The following is a 23,162-nucleotide window of genomic DNA, read 5'->3' as shown; positions in this document are numbered from 1 at the left end:
ATGTTGAGATGTTTGAAACACTACATTATAAAGAGTTTGACTCCTTTGGAGTTGATTGTTTAGATTTTCTGTCAGTTGACCAGGAATATTAGAATGAGGATCTTCTTTAATGAGGCTGAAACCTAACACTCACATTATCTACATTAAAATAATTTACTGCATTTGAGTGGAGTCTTATTCACAATCTAGAATAAATGGAAATGTTATGCAAAAAAATAAAAACCACAGAAATTAATTACAAAGAAATCAACAAAAATCACACAAAGCATTTGTTCTGTTTTTTAAATGACCATAATTCTTCATAAAGCCACCAAAAGCAAAAATGAATAGATTTCTATTTCTATTCCCTTTTTTAAAAGAATAATTCCATTACAGCAGACTCTTGCAAAATGGTTTATTTTGCTCATACTAAGCTGTATGATTATAATTGATACTACGGTGTGCTGGGAAATGGAAGGAATGATCCAGTTGGCAACAAATACAGTACATTTAAAAACAAAATTTGAGGAAAATTTACAAATTAAAAACACCAATGCAATTGAGTTACAGTAAAATCTACTGCAACTCTTAAGGAGAATGAGGTCAGCATGGGATGATAATAGCTCTGTTGATTTTTATTTAAATTACAATGTGAGTGAAGTATTTTAAAAGACATTCTACCAAATAATGATAGACCCGCATCAGAGGAGGCTGCCACAGTTACAGGATTCATCTTGGGTGAACAGACAAACTAGATTAACATGAAATTGGAAAGAAAAAAAAAGCTGTTTCAATAATTAATTTATTATGGCTTTTTGCAACATGGCAAAATATTACAGCTTAAAGCAGACATCATCTCCTCATAGAGGAGGAAAAAATTTTGCAGTCAAATTAAAATTATAGTAAACAGGTCACCTTAAACCTTAAGACCTACTTATTCAGTTTGGCAAAAGTGACTCAACAGCCTCATAAATTCCAGAGGTGGCAAATTTCTTTTTTCTTCTTTTTAAGTGACTTGATTAACTGGATGAACTGAAGACATAATGAAGAATTTAAGTCCAATTACAAATATTTCCTATTAAATAAAATGGACTGCAAAACAATTTGTTTAGAACTCAGAAGAACCACACCAATTGTAATCAAAGTTTGCAATGTGCTGGATATAGAAGGGAATTTTCAAGGTGTGTGGGAAAATTAAAGGAATGCGGCAAAACAATGTGTTCAGAATCTTTTTATTTGTGATTTTCTTCCACCTCCTGATTATTCTTGCGGAGAACTGGTAGAAGATGAGCCTCAGTATTAAAGATCCAATGTTCCAGTGGAAGGAGATCATCATCAGAAAACAGCAAATAGAGATATCTGGTGAGAGAAACCCAGTTATATTAGAACTGTATTAAAGGGCTCACATAATATAGCAACTTAATAAATCAAATAATAAGCCTTTACTTGAGACCTCTGATGAGTCAGGCACTGTGCTAGATATTGGATATCAGTTCAAAAATGGAATAATGTCTGTCTTCAAACAGTTTACATTCTATGAAGGGCAAAAAAATACGTTCATATACCACTAAGTACAAAATAAGCAGGAACTGAATCAATTGTACTGTAAAATTTTCACTGCCCTACAAGAGTGCAGATTCTCTACCTAAATAACATAAAAATCATAGCTATCACTAAAATTTTGCATTTGTGATGCAAGGAAATAATGAAATTCATGTAAGTGGGTTATTAGAGTATGAGCAATTTCTACAAAAGACTTAATCATTGCAAAACTCCTAATATATAAATCATTTGTGCAATCAAAAATGAATCAAAAATCCACCCAAATGCTCAAATCTATATGGTTTCCAATTATTAAGATTAATATGTAAATTTTGAAAATATTGTGAAATTTGAGTGCCATGCTTTATTTTCTATGCTCAATAGAATTGAATAAATTGAATAAAATTAATATTGATAATTGAATTAAATAACTGATAAATGAATAATTAAACAAACCCTCTGTAGAAATTACAGGATTCCATTCATGGTTGACATATACTTAAAAAAAAAAAAAAAGTGGATTGACTAGAAGAGAGATTAAAATAAATTTCCTTTTTTCTTTAAGTGTTATATTCAGTGCCATACCAATCAAGCTACCAAAAATGTATGGTAAAGAGTTAGATAAAAAGAAGACAGACATTCATTTGGAAGAATAAAAGAATATCAAGGAATCAATCTTTTTTAAAGAAAACCTCAAATAGGGTTATGAGAGTTGACACCACTGAAAAATAACTCAGAAAGACAATATGGAAAATGTTTTGCATGATTGCACATGTATAGTCTCATGGAAAGACTAGGGGAAGAAGGGAAAAAGAGAATTTGGGACTTGAAGCTTAAACAAAAGTTAAAAGTTGCTTTTACATGTAATTAAAAAAATTTAAAATATTGAAGAATACTTTTCCAGTGTGTGAGGCTTTATGCTTTCTCCTCCTAAAGTCTATAGAAATTCATATGATATACTATTTATTAATTTTTCCTTGTGTTCCTGAGATTTTAAAAAAATGTCATAATCACTGACTTACACAACCAAATAGGTGAAATTTTCATTTATCATTAACAGAATCTAAAATATTATTTTTGATTTTAATAATTCCATTTTGTTTACAAAGTCTTTGGTGTTTGTATATTGTTGTTTGAGTAGTTGTACAACTTAGGATAAAACTAGTAATTTTTTTTTTTAAACACATCAATTAAGACTATCACTTTCTAGAGAATTCACAAGCACTAATTCACCTTAGGAGAAGTCCAAATGATAAATGGATGGATATATTGCTCACACCTTGCCTGTCTCAGATTTCTGCATCTTTTCTTGGGTATTTGAACGGATTCTAAATGAGGAATGAAGAGCCTCCTATTCTACTCTTAGGTTTCTTTTTCAGACTTCTGAGTTCTGCTTGTCCCTTTCTTGGTTCTATGAGTCAGTACAGCATCTCTCTCCCAAGGAACCAGAGATGACAATAGGACTTTGATTAATGACTGGATTTATTTGTCTTGCTGCAAAATAGGATTACTGACATTTCAAATATTATTGTTGTAGTGAATGATTAAAGGATTACAAGATTTAAAATAAGAATCTCAAATCAAGGGACAATATGAAAAAATGAATAATGCTCTCCGGTCAAAAACTGCTTTCTTGCTATCTCAAGAAGCCATATCTCATCTTCCTGGGGTTGAAGTGTACCAATTAGTATGTAAGTGCAAGCTCAGCTAGCACAACAAATCTAACCAGCTTTACCAAGATCATGTCTCTGTCCAGATATATGCCAAAAATTTGGTACCATCAGAGCGTTTTTGTCATCTTCAATCCTGTTTTGTATGTATAGCCATCTTTCCTTTAATCCTCAGTTATTTTGCATTTCTGCTTCGCCAACTATTTGATTACAGTTGCTAAAGCAAAGGATTGACCATCAGATTATACCTTATGGGTCCATTCAATATCTCTCTGATTTCTCAGACCCAAACTCCCTATTTCTCTGTATGTTATATATATATATATTTTTTATTAGAGTGTAAACTCCTTAAGGTCAGGGACTATCCCTAGTGCCCAGTAAGGTGTTTGGCAAATAGGTATTTAATAAATGCTTTTAAACTGATTCTTTTATTCATTCTTGGTACAAACACAAACATGAATTCTCTCTCTATCCTTTCCAGTAATTTAAATCTCTTAGACAAGAACCCACAGGAATTCACATACTTTATACAGGAATAAGTATTGCTGAGTATACTAATAGTGCTGTTGTTACACTCTTAAATCCCTGATCCAAGTTCAGATTATCATTCCTAAATAACACTTAAATAACTGCATTTTGAATCAGCAGAACTATGCAACTAGTAAGATAATTACCAGGGTCAGCATGATTCTGATGCTGTTCCTTATACTCTTAACTACAATCACTATCCTGTGGCTGAAATCTAGGGCAGCTGCCTCTAGGCTACTAGCCAGCATTTTCCTTGTCCTTATGTACTGATTTTCTAGTTGAAGGTTTCTCTGCTTTTGTTGTGGATAAGTTTTTCTCAACTTCCATGAAATGCTATTTATTTTGTATTTTGGGCATAATTTCACAAATAAATAGTAATTCTCCTTTTGAGAAAAGGATGTGCCACTTGGATGGTGTGAGTATTCTGATCTATTTTTCAAGTGAGACTTTTAAAATTACCATTTGCCATTCTAGTTTGTAAATAAATTTCTTATTTGTTGGGTAAACTGAAATCAATTCAATAGAGTACAATCAACCATTCCTTGGTCAAATGATAAACTGGACATGTAGTGACTATTCCACCAAAGCATATACAGCAATCCTAAGAGGACTTTTCAGATGAAATTTCCATTAACCTTGCATTTTCTTATTTTTGAGAATGGTTTGGCTCATGTATGTAGGTATACATGTTGTTCCAAATCACTGAAAAGACTTACTGTGGTCATTCTGAATGGAATTTATCATATTAGGCAGTTCTATAACCCTCCTCTTTCTTCTAGAAACTGAGGAGCTAAATTCCTCTTGGTTGGATTATTAATAACCAGGTTTTTTCAACTTGCCAACTTTTAGCTGGGTGTGCTATAAAACAGGGCTTCTTTTTTCCATTCATGACCTCTTCCCCCCCCCCCAGCATGATTTTTATGTAACCCCAGAATATGTACATAAAATAGGTATACAAATCAAACATTTGCTGACAATAAATCATAATTTTGCAACCTTCTATGAGGTTGTGAACCACAATTTAAGAAGCTGGACTGTAAAATACTAAGTTATACACCCATGATAATAATGACCAGATCTTAGCTCCAAGTTATTGCAGTCCAGCATAAGCATTTATTGTTCATAATGTGTAAAAGCACTGGAAATACATGATGGTGAATAAGAAATGGCACCTGATCTCAAGAAGCTTATAATCTAATAAAGGGATACAGATACAGTTACATGTAAGTTAAAGTGTGATAAATGCCCTAAGGGGGTGAAAAATAGAAACATTATCTAAGCCCTGGGGGTTTTACAGAGGAGCTATCACTTGAGTCACAAAGACTGATGATACTTTTAACAGGTAGATATAGAGAAGAGTACCTTCAATGCCTCAGGAATTGTGTCTGACCAAAGACAAGGAAGCAGGAAAGAGCAGTATGGATTTAGAGAATGATCAGTATAAAAAAAGCAAAATATTGGCTGGAATAATGAGTGAGTGATGGGAAATAGCATAAGATAGTAGAAGAAAATATGATTTTAATAAGTTAATGAGCCTGGATGATAGTTAAAACTTTTTTGAAAATAAGAATGACATTATGTAGATGTAGCAGTTTCTATGTAGATTAGGGTTTCTTTATCTTCTGGAGTCTAGATCAAAAGTAAAGGAGAAAAGAATGGGCAGAGAAGCTGTGGTATTAGCCTTCACAACCTGGATTCCCCAACTGAATCCTCTGGTTTCAGACTCCAGACAAAACTAACAACATATTATTATATCTTTTAAAAGGAATACAAAATTTTCTAAAAATCAATTTAAATTCATTTTTATTAAGTTTAAAAGAGTAATTTAAATTCTTATTATGAATAAAACCCCCAAACTATTACAGTTATACCCTGCTTCGTCTTTCTTAATGATAAATAAGCATATAAAGATGACTTGTCAAGCTATCTTATATTAATAAGTTACATTAACTTTGGAATGTATTTTACTTACTTTAGGGTTTCTGCCAGGAAGAAACTCTGCTGTACATCATCATAACTCTCTCGCTTTAGATAAACGTCCCTGAGGCCAGAATAGCCTCCATCTACCCGGCAGTGTTTTTCCAGTGCCTACATTTGAAAGAGGAAAAAAAAAAAAAAACACACTCAAATTTAAGCAAATGAACCTTCATTAATTTTTATTATTAGCTTGCCAGATCCAAGTCTAATTACAATTCAAGTGGAATGAGAATCTCTTGTCACTAAGTTTTCAGTAAGAATTTAAAAATACAAACCAAAAAAGCTAAGCTGCCTTAGAAGTTTGGCTTAAAATGTGACAATGTGTATCATTCTGAGTAAGAAGTTTACTTAGGGATTGGTCCACAAATTTAAGGAACATTCTCAGGATTAAAAATACCACCACACCATTGGTGTGGATTCATTTTCATAGGTATGCACAACATATATTTTTTATATAAATAAAAGATACCCAACAACAAATATTTTACTTCTTAGAAGAGTGCTTAGGAGAGTGAGTATGGTATATATAGGAGTAGAAAGACTGCTGCACTAGAAATCAGGAGTCCTGAAAAAATCTACCTCTCCCACTTGCTAGCAAGACATTAAGTCATATCATTTAAGGCAAATGGGATTTTAGAGTTCATCCTTTCTTTATTTTCAAAGAGGACCCGTGACATCACCAAGGTGATGTTGACTTGCCTGTGAATTGGATTTGAGTGAAATCAGCCACACTCTCTTTCAAAAAGTGACTGGTGATGGCCCAGCTTGGAGGGGGTAAACTTGGATTTTTATCTTTCCCAGGAGACAATACTTTTTTAAAGACTAAAGTTTAGGTAAGAATTGAGACAAAAGATGGTCCAATTTAGCATCACAAAAATATCAGTCTGGGAGGGGAAAACCCTCAGAGTGTCTGGCTAGAACAGAAAAGAATTACTATTTATACTCATTCTAAGCTATCAAAACCTCAATAATGAGCCACAGAGGATTGGACTGGGACAATGGCTATTATTGGCCAATTCATGAAAATCAGAGAGATTTGGGTTTAAAGGATAGTCAAGTAGCTGCATTTGAAATACAACGGACTTTTTAAAAAGCCTGTTTTTTTCAGAGGTATATTTCAAGAACTCATAAATGAAAACTGCAAAGAACAAAAAGAAATATCCAAGGTTTGCAAAGCTATATAAAATTCCTAAAGCACTATATAAGTTACTATTAAGCTAAATATGCCTTTATTCCCCACATATAAAGTGATTAGCAAGCCAAAAAGAGAAATATAAGAATAGTTACTACTGTTAGTCCCAGTTGGCCCTTTCTACCACATCAACAAGTCTCCATCTCTAGAAAATAGATTATATAAAAACTTGTTCCTCCAAGTTCCAAAATTACATATATGTTTATTTTTTTTCTCTCTACAGAATTTCTTTATTTTTGAATTGGTCACTCAATTCTAAAGCTCCTAATTTGTGACAATGCCTTAATCATTACCAATCTTGACTACCAGCTGGAACTCTGCTCAATCTACATGGGCCTGCCAGTATGGGAGAAGAATAGTAATTGTAAATGAGAGATGAAAAGCTTTATCTTTATGGAGGTAATGAGTCCAGGCTCCCCACGAATATCTTAACTAACAGGATCCATTATATGAACTTGCAAAAAGCTGCAACACTAAAAATCATAAACAGCTATATCCAATACATTCAAAGTGCTCTCTGAAAAGAAAAAAAAAAAAAAAAAAAAAAAAGCAGTAACTTTTTCAATGTAACACTTAATTTTAGGCATGTGGACTGGACTTGTGATTTCCAGGGTGATGAAATTTTCTAGCATTTTAGATTGGCACTTTTTTTTTTTTTTTTTGCAAAATATAGTTTTAGAAGTGCAAAGAGAACTGAGAGATTAAGGAATTTGCTCAGAGCCATATAAATAGGGACAGGAATTGAACTCAGGTCCTCTTGGCTTTGAGGCTAAGTAGTGAGTTCATGATATTACTCTACTTCTCAGTTTAATTTCAGGATAATTTATAATTATTTTCTAATTACTCTTTTCTCTGAGATAATATGCAGATGGCATTTTCAATATGAATAATGGTCAGCATTTTTACAGCATTTACTGTGTGCTAGAGACTGTACTAAGTATGACACTAACACTGAGAGGCAGGTTAAGATTATTTCCATTTTGCAGATGAGGAAGCTGAGACAAATAGAGGTTAAGAAAATTTGCCTATGGTGATATAGCTAGTACACTTCTGAGGTTAGATGTGAACATTAATTATCCATTATTATACAATAAATGGGTAAGCAAGTCCTGGGTAGACCTGAACAGAGAGAAAGTCAATATCCAGAAAAAAGTACTTCAATTTCTGATATGTCTCTGGAACAATGCTTACTGAAGCTGATAACAAAACCGAAAGAAACAAAGGTTTTACTGGACAGTTCAATGAGCATTGTAGTCCTGTGCTCATTATTCAATAGCAATCGCAGATGAATTCATGCATGCTTAAAAGTAGAAGGTGTAGCGTGAGAGATGAGGAGTGTAGCAGCTTATTGGAATGACCTTATTGGCCACTAACTGGAGAGAGATGTTAATATTACAACTACATAGTTATAATGAAGGTTCTGGAAATAGGAGCTTAGAGAATGTAAAATCTGGATGTGAGAATAAAACATATTAAACTTTTTACCTTACTTTATTGTGATACCATGGCTAGTTAAACAGAAATGTTTGTATTTATACAAATGACTTGAATCCAGCAGATCATTTTAATTTCACAGCTGAATAAAAATTTTTACTCTATATAGACTGTGACATCAGTAATCCAGTTTTAATTTTTAAAATATGGCAGAACACTAAAATAACATTTTCAACAAGGAGGCAGAAAACTTCAAAAATCATAAAAAAAAATAAAATTGTCTTTTGATTTGATGGCCTTATGTTTATTTTTCAGTTTGTTTATAATATATATCTTTTATTTCAAATGTGCATGTTTAATCTAATGAGAATAAAGAGTCTAAAGAACTAGTTACAAGGGGAATAAAAAAGTCCTACTATCAAAGATTCGTTTGGGAAAAAACTGTCTCAGGAAAGAAAAGGTGACATACTAAGGCTAGTTACAGTGACCAAACACAAGGTCTTTAAAAAAGAAACAATCAAAAAACCTAATTAAAAACAAAACAAAACAATAACAACCAAAATAAAAAAGCCTAAACGAACAAATCCTAAGAGTGAAAACTCTACCTGAAAAGATCCTGAAAATACTGATTTCTAAAGAAACAACTGTAGCCGTAAATTCTTACTTGGGTTATTCAATGTACTACATAGTGAAAAATCACAGAGCCTAGATGGCATAAAAATAAGGCAGCAAGAATTGTACTTGGAAAGAGTGTGGGATTTGAAGTATTAGGAGCGAGGTTCAAATCCCAGTTCTGAAACTAGCTATATATAGACAAATAACTTCACTTTTCTGTGCCTTAGTTCTTTCATCTGTAAAACAATGGGATTATATTATGACTTCTTAAAGTATAATCTTTTAATCTGTCAGTCAAGTTATTTTTTCATACATGAATGCTGAGAGAAGAAAAATACCATTGGATCTCTCACACAATGAGGTTTATCACTTTAAAAAGAATATATAAAGGAAATCAAAATACGTGCAACTACTGAGGAAGATGACTCAGGCTTAATAGTTTCCTTCTTGAAAATCCTCAGGTGAATTTAAGCTATTGCTTGTATTACTATAAAAATTTGAGATTCAGGAGTCTATCAAGTCTGCATGTCAAAGATCTAAAAGCAGATGTTGAGGAATAACTGGGAGCATAATTTGAAGAAGAACTTCGGTGTTGTTCTTAACTTCGTTGCATATTTTTTTTGGGGAAGAAAGCAGCTCTTCTTGGCTTCAACTCAAGAAACAATATATCTTCCTCTTCAGGATAAGCTGATCACTTGAAATCTCAGAACCATGAAGAATGACTCAGGCTTGGATTTTCTAATCTTCTTAATTCACCCTCAGTTGCTTTTCCCCTCTGATTGAAGGAAAGAACATGAAATTCTTCCCCAAATTTTCCTTTATAAAGAGCTCACAACTTTCCTGGTAACTCCATTTTTTAATAAACAATACTTTGGATTTTGCTTTGATTCCATAGACAACATACCCTATGGTGGACCACCTTACCCCCATCCCACTTTTTAGCATCCTTTTATGTGTTGTCTTCCCCCATTAGACTATGTTCTTTGAGGGCAGGGATTGTCTTTTTTTCTAATTTTTATCTGTACTGTTTAGTGCCTGGAACATAGTATTTATAAAGTATAGCGTGAAAAAACACAAAAGAAATATTAATATATAATAAAGGTTAACAATTTTAAAAATCATTATTTGTTTAGGGGAAGGGGAGAGAAGGACATGAGCCATGTGAAAGTCCCTGAGAAAAAAGGAAGAGGAGTTAGGGTGGACAGTTGGGAGGGACAAGTATTCAGTGTCACTGGCCCCCAGGTCATTTGTCGTATCAGTTAAGTCTCTCAGAATTGAGCAGAGAGAGGGAACCTCAGGTGCAGGATAAGAAATAAGGCCCAAAAGTCAACCCAGGAGACCTTCTAAAAGAGCAGTTTGGGTAGGTCAGGAAGACATGACCAGAAAGGCCTAGTTTTTAAGATTTGGGGTTAAGGCTTGAATATTAGATGGCAGATAAAGCAACATAACCAAGAAAGGCAGAGCTACCCATTATGAATGGTTAAGAGATTTGTCCTAGGCAATCCAATCAGAAATAGAGAGGATGGAGGAAAGAATTTTTAGGGCTTGGATCTCTGAGGCAGCTAGGTAGCTCAGTGCTTGGAGCAGCTCCCCTGAAGTCAGGAAGACTTCAATTCAAATTCAGCTTTAGATACTTATTAGCTATGTGGCCCTGGGCAAAGCACTTAACCCTGTATTATAATCACTGTCCACATCTGCAAAATGAAGTGGGAGAAGGAAACTATTCCAGCATCTTTGCCAAGAAAACTACTCCAGCATCTTTGCCAAGAACACTCCAAATGAGATTACAAAGAGATGGACATGATGGAAGTTAATGAACAACAACAATGAGATCTTTGGATGAGAAGCTGAAGACCTGAAGCACAGAATAAGAAAGCTCGGGAGACCAAATGAGGAAATGTGTTTGTTTATTTAGGGAGTCATAGACAAGGCATTATGTCTGTAGATCCATGGCCTGTGAGTATCTGGAAAGACACACTACCAAAATAGGGCAGCATTAGGTATAAAGTCCTTCAGAAAGGCAGAAGAAGAGTATTTGCACATGCCTGGTAACTAGGTCAGAGGGAAGTAGACACTAGAAGGCTAAGACAGTTTCATTAAATGAATTCCTTACCTAGGAGAGCAAGAACTCAGACAACTAATTGGGATCAATCTGGAAAGAAGACAATAGCTAAGATACCAGGTATAGTTCTCTGTCGTTGGTTTTTAGAACTAGGGTTAACTGCTTATGCAACTATAACTTGTAAACTTTCTTTAATTTACTAAAATCACCTCCATTTCATATATATACAACACTACTAATAGCTAGCAGTTATGTAATACTTAAGATTTGTACATTTGTTATTTCATTTGATCCTTACAACAACTCTGTAAGGTACTACAATTACTTCCATTTTACAGACAAGGAACTTGTGTTGAAAAAGGCCCAAGTCAAAGTTAGATAAATGTCTGAGGTCAAATTTGAACTCAGGTCTTCCTGATTCTCAGTTTCTCTTGCTAATACTATGCTACTTAGGGGCTTAATAATAAATTCTTTGGGAAAAAAAAATCCAACTATCTTATAAATTTGAGAAAATTTGCATGATAATATATTGTGTGTAGATAGTAGCAGTGAAAATTGACAGGTAAAATAAATATGTTAAATCCTTAGATTTATGGATGAAAAAAGAAAGAGTGCCTATGACATGGGATTTTGGGCCACTGGACACTACAGATTAAAAAAAGAAGTTTTGCATTTGTTTATGTGCATGAAAAACCAATTAGCACCTGATCTACAGATTGACCAAAGTTCAAATAATATGGAGCAGAGGTGTTAGACAGGTGATTCATAATGTTCCCAAGTGTGGCTCAACTTAAAATATAATTGGGAAATATTAATAAAATTAAGTGAGGTACAAATATAGCATATATAATATTATTATATGGTTATTTAAATCAATATATAACCTCCAGAGATCTTGATGTATAGTTTAATGGTTCCATGTTTTTATTTAAGTTTGACATCATTGTCATTGAGAATATTTATAAGTGGGATTGGAATTAAAAAGTGGTTAAGGCACCAGATAAGATCCTTAAAGCTCTTTGATATTTCCTGACAAGTTTGTTTTAAAAACAAAAAATACAAAATACAACATAAATATATAGAAATTAAAATGAAGACAGTACCTCTACAGCTTCCCAGGCCCATTTCCTATACTTTGGATCATGGGTTAATCTCCACATATACATATAAGTCTCAACCACTTCGGGTCTTAAGATATAGTATTTTTCACTCTGTCTTGTAGCAATGGCTTCCACACCACCATCAAATCTGAAAGCTTCTGGCCCCAGTTTCATTGCTAAAGAACACAAAATGAAAACAATGATTCCGTATATTGAATTTTAGTTTTTCAACTTAAATGATGTCAGTGATTTTCTAGGCTGCAATCAAGAAAAAGATAGCAAAATAAAAACTCTGAAACTACTTAGATATATATACAATACTTAATATTGACTACCTGTCCTAGCTCAAGTTAGTCATAAGTCTATTTTAGAAAATGGCAAAAAAAAACCTCAATCCCCAAACCCAATTCACTTTCCACACATTAATTCATCAAACATTTACTATCTACTTTCTCTATGCAAGGAACTGTGAAATATCATATTCTAGCTATCTCAACATCAGATTGAAGGATAAGAATTCCAATTTATTGTGACCAAAGCAAATTATTTCTCTAATCTGTGTTTCAATTCCCTTATACCTCAAAAGAAGAGGCTGCTTGGCTTGGTAGGAAAATCAATGAACTTGCAATCAGAAAACCTGAATGAGTTCAAGTTTTGTCATTGACCAACATATGGCTATGGACACAAGACACTTATGCTTTTTAAGGTTCGGTTTCCTCACATGCAAAATAAGTTTAATAATACTTATATTCCCTCCATGGGATTGTAGTGAGAAATGTGCTTTGTTAACTGTAAAAGTAAGATATGAAAGTGAGTTTATGGAGCTGAATGGATGATTGCAATATTTATTAACCCAGTGTAAAATATATACATAAATAAAATAATTTTTAATATTAAAACTTATAAATATAAATATATTTTATATAAAATATAAGAAAGATGGGAAAGTACATAATTAACTACTCGGTTATCTATCTTTTATGCCTAATGAGATCGACACATTTAGGCAGTATAATTTAGAACCTCCAATGAAGTCCTACTTCGATGTTGTGTCATTACTTGCAGGAGATCTGGATTCTTCTCAAAGGTTGTACCTCTCTCTCCCAGTGGAGGAAAAAAAAAAAAAATTATAATCAGGTCCAAAGTTAAGCTAAAAAAGTCTAGGTCCAATATGTCTATTGTTCAAGGACCAAAAGAGCTAAGTCAGAATGTTCATTACCTGGAGTTTACCCTTCAAATAATCTTTCTTTTCTGTCAGAGCAATGCACAAAGATTGCCTACTAAGGCAGAGGGGTTCTGATCTATATCAGTGGAGAGAATGAGTACATAAACCAAAAAATCAAAGTCTTCGAAGCCCTAAAATATGAATTAAAACACTTAAAAGGTCTGTTAGTATACTTTAAATCAGCAATGAAATGGTTAATTTTTCTTATAATTAAGGAAAGCCACATAAGAGGAATTCAAAGAAAGAGAAACATAGTACTTACCAGTGCGGTTGTATGACTCATAACATGTGCGGGCAATTTCAGCGCCAAGTTCAATGTGATGTTGTGTTAACTCTGGAGAAGCACAGGCGGCACCAAGGGCAAACATGCCTCCAGCAAAACAAGTCAGGTGACCCATTTTGTGTTCCAAAAGGCCACCTTTCCACTCTGCAATGTAGGTCAGACCACCACTGGATTTCCGGATTAAATGAGTTTCAATGGCCTGAGAATGAGATTTTATTTTAAAGATGTGTACATTTATTGGTTTTCCAAGTTCACTCATCTCTGTCTCTGTCTCTCTATCTCCCTCAGATTAAAAGTTCTAAATGATTGTTTTTGGCTTTTGTGATTTTTTTGATTCCAACACAATTTTGATATCTGATTTAATCAGCAACTCATCATAGGAAATAGCCCGGGACACAAAGAAATTATGACTTGTCCATGATCCTAGAGCTGGTTTGAGTCAAAAGCAGGATTTGAACCCAAGTTTTCCTAACTATGTTATCTAGTTTATTTATAAAACCAAATCATATGTGTGATACTAACAGAATTTTCAAAACATGATTTGAAATTTGTTATCATTAGTTAACTTTGTTTCTAGTCAATTTTGTTCCTCTCTCATAGATGGACTTTATTCCTGATCTGTGAAATGACCTAATCTCAGTGTCTTTCCAAGGAGAACCTTTTCAAAGAGAACATGGGGGGAGGGTGGAAATGGGCCCCATGAATAATGTCAAGGGAGTAGTACCTCTATCCCCACAGCTAGGGAAAAAACAAAAAGCAACACTCAATGCATTGGTCTTACTGGTCAGTAGCATCTTTGTATGTAAAATACTGTATGATATCATTACAATGTAAAAAAATGGAATTCCATGTATAGTTCTATGTAAGCATAGTTTTATAACATTTGAGTTAAAAATTTTAACAGGAATATTTTTATTTTAAAAGTAATTTATATAAACTGCTATAGCACAGGGCAGGAAATGCTGCTTTTTTTGTCCTATATTCCTAGCACAGTGATTGGCACATAGTAGGTATGCATTTAAATGCCTTTTGAGTGACAGATTTATCCATCCATTTATTTATTTGTTTGTTTGTTCTGAACTTGACAAACACCAAACAAAAGAGAACATTTTATACACGAAAAACAGAAAAAGAGCATTATATATGAATCAATAACCATCTCTTACAAGTGCCTTTTTCATTCCAGACACTATGCTAAGTTCTGAGAATACAGAAGAATGCAATCTAATGGCAGAAACAAGTAAACGCAATGTACAAATATATAGAATAAATAAGAAGAAAATGAGAGGGAAGGCACTAAAATTAAGAGAATTTGGGACAGACTTCCTATAGATAATGGGATTTTAATTGGGGCTTAAAGAAAGCCAGGAAGTCAGTAAGCAGAAATAAAGAGAGAGCATCCCAGTTTGGTGACACAAATCTCATTATGTACAGTTTTTACATAATACTTAAGTATGCACAAATATATACAAGGTACCTTTTTTTGTGGAGGGAAGGGACAAAAATGAGCAGTTGGGAAGATCAGGAAAAACATCACTAGGGGTCAGAAGCTTTCTTTTGTGCTCCCTCCTTGCCATCAATCAATTACTCTCTTTTCAAGTTGCTTTGTATTTATTTTTATCATATAATTCATTGTATTTAACTTTCATATTATATTGTGACAGAATGTAAGATCCTTGAAGGCAAAGAATGTTTGTTTTTGTCTTGATAGCTCTATCCCATGGCAAACTACCTTGAATAGATGACTAGAGATTTGGAGTTAGACAGAATTTTAAAAATCATCTAGTCCAATCCCTTCAATTTACAGAGGACACAGAAGCCTGAAAAGGCTGATGGATCTGCCTAAGATCCATCTTCCAACTCTAGGCTCAGGGTTTTTCCCATTTACATTTTATGGTAACTTTTGTGTGTTTAATTGAAATAGATCCTTAGAGAAAAAGAAAAGAAAGAATCCTTGTTCTCAAGGACAAAATATGGGGGGGAAAGTGTGTGTGTGTGTGTGTGTGTGTGTGTGTGTGTGTGTGTGTAAAATTTTACATGCAAAGAGCTTTGCAAATCAAAAGGGAGAGGGAGAACACTTTAGAAGAGTAAGGTGAAACTAAGAAAGATTTCACCAAGTAGAGGAGATTAGTTTTAAGGGTGGGTAATAAATGGAAAACCAGAGATTGGGATGAGGGATGGAGAGATGACATCTGGAAGAGCATAAGGAAAAGGCAAAGAGGTAGGAATGTATAGAATTGTGCTTCCTGAGTTAGAAATAAAGAATAATGTAATATAAGGATTAAAAAAGTAGGATGGAACTTGGACATGGATAATCCTGAAAGTGAAGCTAAGAAACATCAACATTGTTTGGTAAACAGTGGGGAGTCACTGAGGTAGATGATCATCAGAGCTTTGAGTTAGGGAAGGTAGTCTGGAGGCAGGACTTTGCTCACAGTAATAAGTGATTAATACTTTAAAAAAATGAATTGAATTTTTATTTCTTATCAATCATTAAGCATTTATAAAGGATCAGCTATATTTCAAATATTGCATTAGACTTTGGCAATACAAAGTTCCAAACAAAACAGCTTTGACTCTAGGAAATTTAATTTAATCATAGTAGGCAATATGAACACATATTTTAATGGATCTGAAAAAATATATAATGTAATTTGGAGGCAGAGACATTTAGAGGAGGGGATCAAGAAATACCTCATGTATGAAGCAACATTTGAATTGAGCTTTGAAATAAACCAGGGATTCTACAAGGAGGCAGTGAGGAGGGAAAACATTCTAGGTATGGAAAGGGAAGATGGAATATGTTTTGTAAAAAGATAAATAAGGCTGTTTGTTATGTATTTCTGAGTCTATTTTCTTCATGATGCAATTAAGTTCATTAAAATGGAATTGGAGTTCATAATCAAGCTTATTCTATATTTCCTATTCTCTGACATTTTTATGCATGTGAAATCATAACAAAATCAAAATTACAGTAACTCAATGAACAATGCTTATGTTCATGAACTGTGGTCACTCTAATTTTACAGTGGGATTAGAATTACATTAATATTTCATACTCTCTTGATATAATAGAACATCTTAGCTGTTTATACTACTCATAGCACAAACTGCAATAAAGTCCTTCAAGCAGAGACTTGAAGAAATTATTTTTTCTACATAGCAACAGTAATAGTTTGAGATTGGATAGAAAGTCATTCTTGTCCTGTGATGGATCCTCAATGAAGTCCTATGTTATTTCTGGTATCAATCTGATCAAGTTATAAAATGACACTATAACCTGTTCCACAACTGAATAGTTTTTTTGTGGCTATGGTTTGGATTATTTGACTCATAATATCATGAAATTGATTTTGAGTTCTCCAAGGCAAAGGCAGAAGAACACAGTAATATCTAGGTTGGGTTCACCTAGTTAAAAAGGGTCTAGTCTATATTGCCAAAGGACTAACTTCACTAAATTTGGAAAGGTTCATCACAAGTTAGTTACTAGGTGATTTTTTTGGGGGGGGCATGGCAATAAATGTAACAGGCAGAAATATATATAACATGGTGCTTGGTTCTAGGTGGTTCCTTCCTACTTCTGCAGCAAAGGTGGGAAAATAGTAGAAAATGGGAGTAAGGATCTAGAAATAAAATAAAACCAAAAAGAGAAAAAAATTGTTATTAGTGATTCCTCATATTTTCTGCACAAAAACTCTGGGAATTTATTTCAAGTAAGTATTTTGCAAGAGAATATTATCATTTCCAAAGGTTTTTAACCAAGGGTCCCATATGTCCTGAAATGGGAAAAAAAATTTTATCTTGTATATATCATGCGCATACATAACTGTTATGAGCTTTTTAATGATGGGGACTATTTTTGCCTTTATTTATACCCCAAGTGCTGTTTAACACAGTACATCATAAGTGCTTGCTGTAACAATCAAGTTAGAGACTGACTTCACTAACCATTGATTTCCTTTTTCATTCTGTGTATTTTGTTTCATGCATTTAAAACACTATTCTGTAAAGGGCTAGATAAAGCTTTATCACATTGGCAAAGGACTTCATGACACATAAAAAGGTGAAGAACCCTGCTCTAAGACAAATAGCAAACTCTTCTTTTTAACCATTATTATAAACCAATTAACATATATTAAGCAATATGCCTCCAGTCTATCTTTTAAGGCATCAATGATAACCTTATGATTAAATGCCTACCAAGAGTCTATGCAAAACAGATATTGTGCTTTAACTTCGATCCCCTCACTTCATGAATCTTATGTTTTGATCTTTTCCTTCCCCCTCCCTCCCTTATGGGTAGGCAATTAGGGTTAAGGAACTTGCCTAAGATCACACTGGTAGTAAGTGTTAAGTGTCTGAGGCCAGATTTGAACTCAGGAATCACCAGTTCCCTTCTAAGTTTTGGCTCAAGTGCTCTATATGGGACTTTCCAATCCTACCAGTTATTAACATCTATCTTCCAATTAAATCACATTACTTTTTATTTATTCTGTATGTAATTTAGATTTGTGGATACATCATTTCTCCCCACTAGAATGTAAGTTTGTTTTGGACAATTTATATTTATATTTTTTATTTATTTATAATTACTTTTTGTCTTCATGTTATTCCATCAAATCCTTAATACCTAGCCCAAAAATTCACACAAAAATGCTTAATAAATTATCATTGAATGACTGTCACATTTTAAAATTTCTAAATGTAACGGCTAAGAATGAAGACTTGTATGTTTTTTTATTTCTGAAGCACCATTCAGGAAGTGTTTTCATTAACAAAAACAGAGATATATCATGCTGATAATGCAAGTGAGGTGGCTAGGGAGGACAGTAATTAGAAGACAGTAAATTTAAGGCTGCAAGAAATACATTAAAATAACCAAAACAAAAAACTATATGGGACCAATCAGTTGTCAATTTTATTTTTGAAAATGAGGCTAGTAAAAAATGCTGGAAAACTGATCCAACTTGTTTTTTCTTGCACTATGAACACTAGAAATCTCTAAATATACCTCCCTGAAGGTTAGTTTTTCTATTACAAATTTGTGTCCACCAGAATTTTAGGTGTATGGCATCTTGACAATAACCCATATGCTGTGAGTAAAATTTCTTTTAAGACAACTATTGCTTCTCAAAATTAGGAGTTTAAGGATTAAGAATTTATTTTGACTATTGCTAAAAGAAACAGGAAACATTTTTGTGGGATTTCTTCTTAATGAGTTTTTCCTGTCAATGAGTTCTCTAAAGGGAATCAATTAAAAACTGTGAGGGGGGGGCAGCTAGGTGGATAGAGCACCAGCCCTGAATTCAGGAGGACCCTAGTTCAAATTTGATCTCCGACACTTAACACTTCCTAGCTGTGTGACCCTGGGCAAGTCACTTAACCCCAGCCTCAAAAACAAAAAACAAAAAACAAAAAAACTGTGAGGGTACAATTCTGGTGATTTGGAACAAACTTTCTTCTAAGCTCTCAGGTAGCTGCCTTTCTTGTAACATCAAATCAATTCAATTTAGAACATTCAAATAAACTATTATCGGAATAATTAGAATGTGGCATAAAGCAAACCATAGGAATTGGCAATATGTGAGATTTCGGTATCAATGGTTCCCAAATGTAATTCACTAATAATAAAGTGTTTAATTAATATGGAATGATGGGTTATCTTTTTATTTTTTGCCAATATACAATGGACTTCTTATGTCCTGCTTTCTAGAGCCCCCAAGTTGGGGGTGACAAAAACCCCCACACCTGGGTGATTAAAATATACCTTCCTAGTGGAGAAGTGATGAGGTGGGACTCCTGGGGATGGTGGAAAAATGGAGTTTGTTTATTTCAAGGACTTTCCCCTTTATATTATGTAACAAAAACAACACTGTGTATGTGGGACCACATAAACAACTTGTTATTGTACATAGTTTGCCACCTGGTATCACTCTGCTTCAAACTCAACACAGGTTGTCACTGCCCTCTAACTTCTCAGGAAGGCCAAGAGCCCTTAGGGAAGATGGGGAGCCTAACCAGACATTGTTAGCAGGTTCCCTTTGGGCTGAAGGGTTTCCCCACTGACTGTGACCCTCTACATGGACTAACATTATTATATTAAGAAAGATTCTAGATAGTAGTTTGGGGTCTGACAACTTAAATGGGAAAAACTTACTTTTTTTTTTTTTTTAAACTAAGCTCTAAACTGAAATTAATCATTTCTTTCAATTATTTTAAAAGGCTATTTTGAGAAGGTACTGATGACACAAAAAGATTACAAACCTCTGTTCTAGCTTAAAATCTGGCATCTTATAAGTTTAAAGAAGAGAAGGATCAGGACAGTCCTCGTGGTCATTAATTTAGATCCTTGTATGCATAACGTCTTTGATAAATCTTGCTGAATGACTTCTTTTGGTATAGATTATAACTCTAGTCCTGGAGACTCAAACTTGTACTTGGATCAAAAAGTTGCTTTTTTCAAGTTTATCTAAGAGGAGCTCAATTATTCATTAGGATTGGGATATAATCACAGAACTGGATGGTCTTATTTTTTATTTAAAGTTATGTTGTGCCTGACATATATAGCAGGTACTTATTAAATGTTTATTACCCGACTAACAATTAACCCATGTAATTAACTCATAAAGGCAGGTTTTGATGACCACAAACTGATCACATTTTCCCACTAGGCTGCTTAGATGCAATGCTAAAACAATGGCTATTCAGTCTTGATTAGGCATTCAGTTCTACTACTAATTCTCACTTTGAATTTCTAAAAATATTCAAGGCTTGCAGAATTCATAGTCAATTGATAATTTTTGTAATACCTGAAAGAGGCCTGATACTATTTTTACCATATTAGCAGTGATAAACATATTCAAAATTGTGATAATTACTGACATAACTGCTTCATGATTATAACGTAGGTATAGCTAACATTTTAGTAGAGCTTTGAGTTGGCAAAGTACTTTTTATACATAACTTTATTTGATGTGGGTAATTTTACAAGTTGTAAGGAAAGTCTTACTTTATATAATAGATTCAATCTTTTTTAGTTACATATGAATTTTTTATAAATGAAATCATTTCCTTTTTGACTTTATATTCAAAAACCATTAGATTATTTATTTATTTTTGTATTTCATACAAAGCCAGTTACAGTGCACAGAAAAACTCAATAAATACTCCCTAAATATGTGGATCTTTTTATAAAATAATGCTTTTCTAATGTAATATAAACAACTTGGCCTTATTTATCAATCTGATAAAATGTAGAGTTTTATATACAAATCCTCTTCAAGTGGCAAAGCATGCAATTGTCAGTTTTTAAAGTTGGGCTAGCTACCAGTGTCAAACTTTTAGATGATCATTAGATTAATCTCCAACCTTGGAGTACTTTATCCAGTTAGTGAACATAAGAGCAACACTCAGTCTCTGCTGAATTTTAATTGTGGCTTGGTAATAAAAAACAACAAAAAGTCCTTTTAGTTGTAAAACAAAGATTGTTTCCATATCCAGGTATGCAAATTTGGGTTAAGATTTGAAATATACTAAAAATCTTCACTGCTCTAAGTATTTTAAGAATTATTATTTTTGTTACAAGTATATCAACCAACATTGAGCTGTACTTTACTGACAATATTCTGTTAACTCGCAAGTATATAATTTCACTTTTTAAAAGAGCAGGTTTAGCAGAAACATTAGAGGTCAGAATTATATGACAAGATGATTAAACATTGGGCTTACCTGAACGGCTGCAAAATACATTTTCTTAGCTTCTAAATCTGTCTTGTCTGACATTAGCCATGCCTTTAGCAAATATTCATAAAAGCTATCTCCTAGTCCTCCAACTGATACATGATCTGAAAAGATATGGAAATAAAGAATTATACAGTGATACAAACTTCAATTTAGAAAACATATCACAATTTGTCAGTAACAAGGATACTAAATCCTATAGAAGAATATTTTAAAATGAATAATTAATATAACACATTATTATCAGAACTATAATTCATTATCATGATGATTTTCTAAATGTAAAGTTGGAGCTAGAAGTGGCTTAACTCTAAATAAATAAAAATAATCTTATTCTTGACACTCCATTTATATTTCTTTAAAAAAACAGAATACTCCTTATTTCCTTAGACTTTAACCAAATTATATTTGTACCTGCTTTAAAAATAAAAATCTGAGTCACACTTAAGTCCATAGTCTGGGTGCTCATTGGGAAGGGAATTTCTGCTACCATATCTTAACTCATAGGGGAAAACTCCTAAATATTGTTATCATTTTCTCTACGTAAAAAATATTTCAAATGTATTTAATTGTTATATATATTTTAGCGTTTTTCCTATGTGAATGAATAAGGGTTTTTGCATGAAGAAAAGGCGATTCTGACTAACATACTAGAAAGTTGACAACCCATGTAATTAATTCATAATTAGATAGGTTCTAATTCTAATAGTTCTAATTAATGGTAGGCGGTTCTACTTCCATAGCCAGGTGCCTCAGTTTCCTCCTCTATAAAATGAGTTGGAGAAGGTAATGGCAAACCACTCCAGTATGTCTTCCAAGAAAAGCTCAAATGAAGTCACAAAGAACCATACATAACTGAAAAAGCTGAATAGCAACAACAACATTGCATGTATTCAGTTCAGGATCTTCTGCATAGTATCACAGAAACAATTAATGTATGAAGTTTGATCTCCAGGTTACATACTAGGGTAAACAATTATTTATAAAAACAAATGTTTTAGTTTTTGACTTGAAACTCATCCTTGTACTTTCAGTTTTATCTGCTCCCTCACTATAAAAAATAATTTTTTAAAAGTATCACCCTTGCAATTCATAAATAAACTGATCACCTGGGGGTAACAACTTTGAAATATTAAAACATTTTTTGTAACTTTAGAGTAATTTTATTAAATCTTTCCTATGAAATGCTCTGCTTTTTTACTGTATGGAAGAGCTGGTTAACATCAAATTAAGTAAATGAATATTAAAGTGGAGTTGTCAACACATTTTTCTTTTGGATGCTGCCATTACCCAAGTTATCAAAATTTATAATCAACTTCAAGTAAGTACTATACCCACAAAAATGGAAATATGACCTCTGGGTAAGACTTATATTTTCACTTAGTCAAAAGATAGTTTTGCTCATTGAGAATTCAAAATAATTTTAATTTTTTAGAAGTCTGTTTTTAATACCGTAAGGTTAGTTTTTGAATAATAACTTGAATTGACCTTTAAAGTTTACTAAATTAATCACCATTGAAATCCCTGACATTTGCAAACTAAACAGGCTAAGCACAATCTCATCAATTATAAGACCTATTATTATAAACATTACTGTAATAGACAAATCCGATTGATGCATGCTAAAGCAAATCACTGTCCAGTTACTGTCAAAACAACAGGGCTAAATGAATTTACAGGAACAATGGCAATGGTCCAGCTTTGTCTTTCCTGAGCACAGCAATGGAACTTAAAAACTAGCAAATCTCTCTCTCTCTCTCTCTTTCTCTCTCTCTCTTGCTTGCATGCACGCCACAGACACAGAATATAAATACC

At 33.2% G+C, this 23,162-nt stretch overlaps 1 protein-coding gene across 3 annotated transcripts in view; it reads right to left on the bottom strand.

The window, feature by feature from the left end:
- Window positions 1-380: 380 nt before the first annotated feature.
- The window catches only part of MAN1A1 (mannosidase alpha class 1A member 1), a 166,940-nt gene continuing 144,158 nt past the window's right edge, over window positions 381-23,162 (bottom strand). For all 3 annotated transcript variants that reach the window (XM_074309988.1, XM_074309989.1, XM_074309987.1), the window contains 5 exons: window positions 21,336-21,451; window positions 13,587-13,806; window positions 12,103-12,275; window positions 5,692-5,807; window positions 381-1,338 (listed from right to left, as the gene is read on the bottom strand). In XM_074309988.1, the coding sequence (XP_074166089.1) occupies window positions 1,212-1,338; window positions 5,692-5,807; window positions 12,103-12,275; window positions 13,587-13,806; window positions 21,336-21,451 (752 nt within the window). In that variant the 3' untranslated portion in view covers window positions 381-1,211. The remainder of the gene's footprint in view (window positions 1,339-5,691; window positions 5,808-12,102; window positions 12,276-13,586; window positions 13,807-21,335; window positions 21,452-23,162) is intronic.

Source organism: Sminthopsis crassicaudata, chromosome 4 (genome assembly GCF_048593235.1).
Source record: "Sminthopsis crassicaudata isolate SCR6 chromosome 4, ASM4859323v1, whole genome shotgun sequence".
NCBI lineage: Eukaryota > Metazoa > Chordata > Mammalia > Dasyuromorphia > Dasyuridae > Sminthopsis > Sminthopsis crassicaudata.
This window is presented reverse-complemented; position numbering and strand designations above follow the sequence as displayed.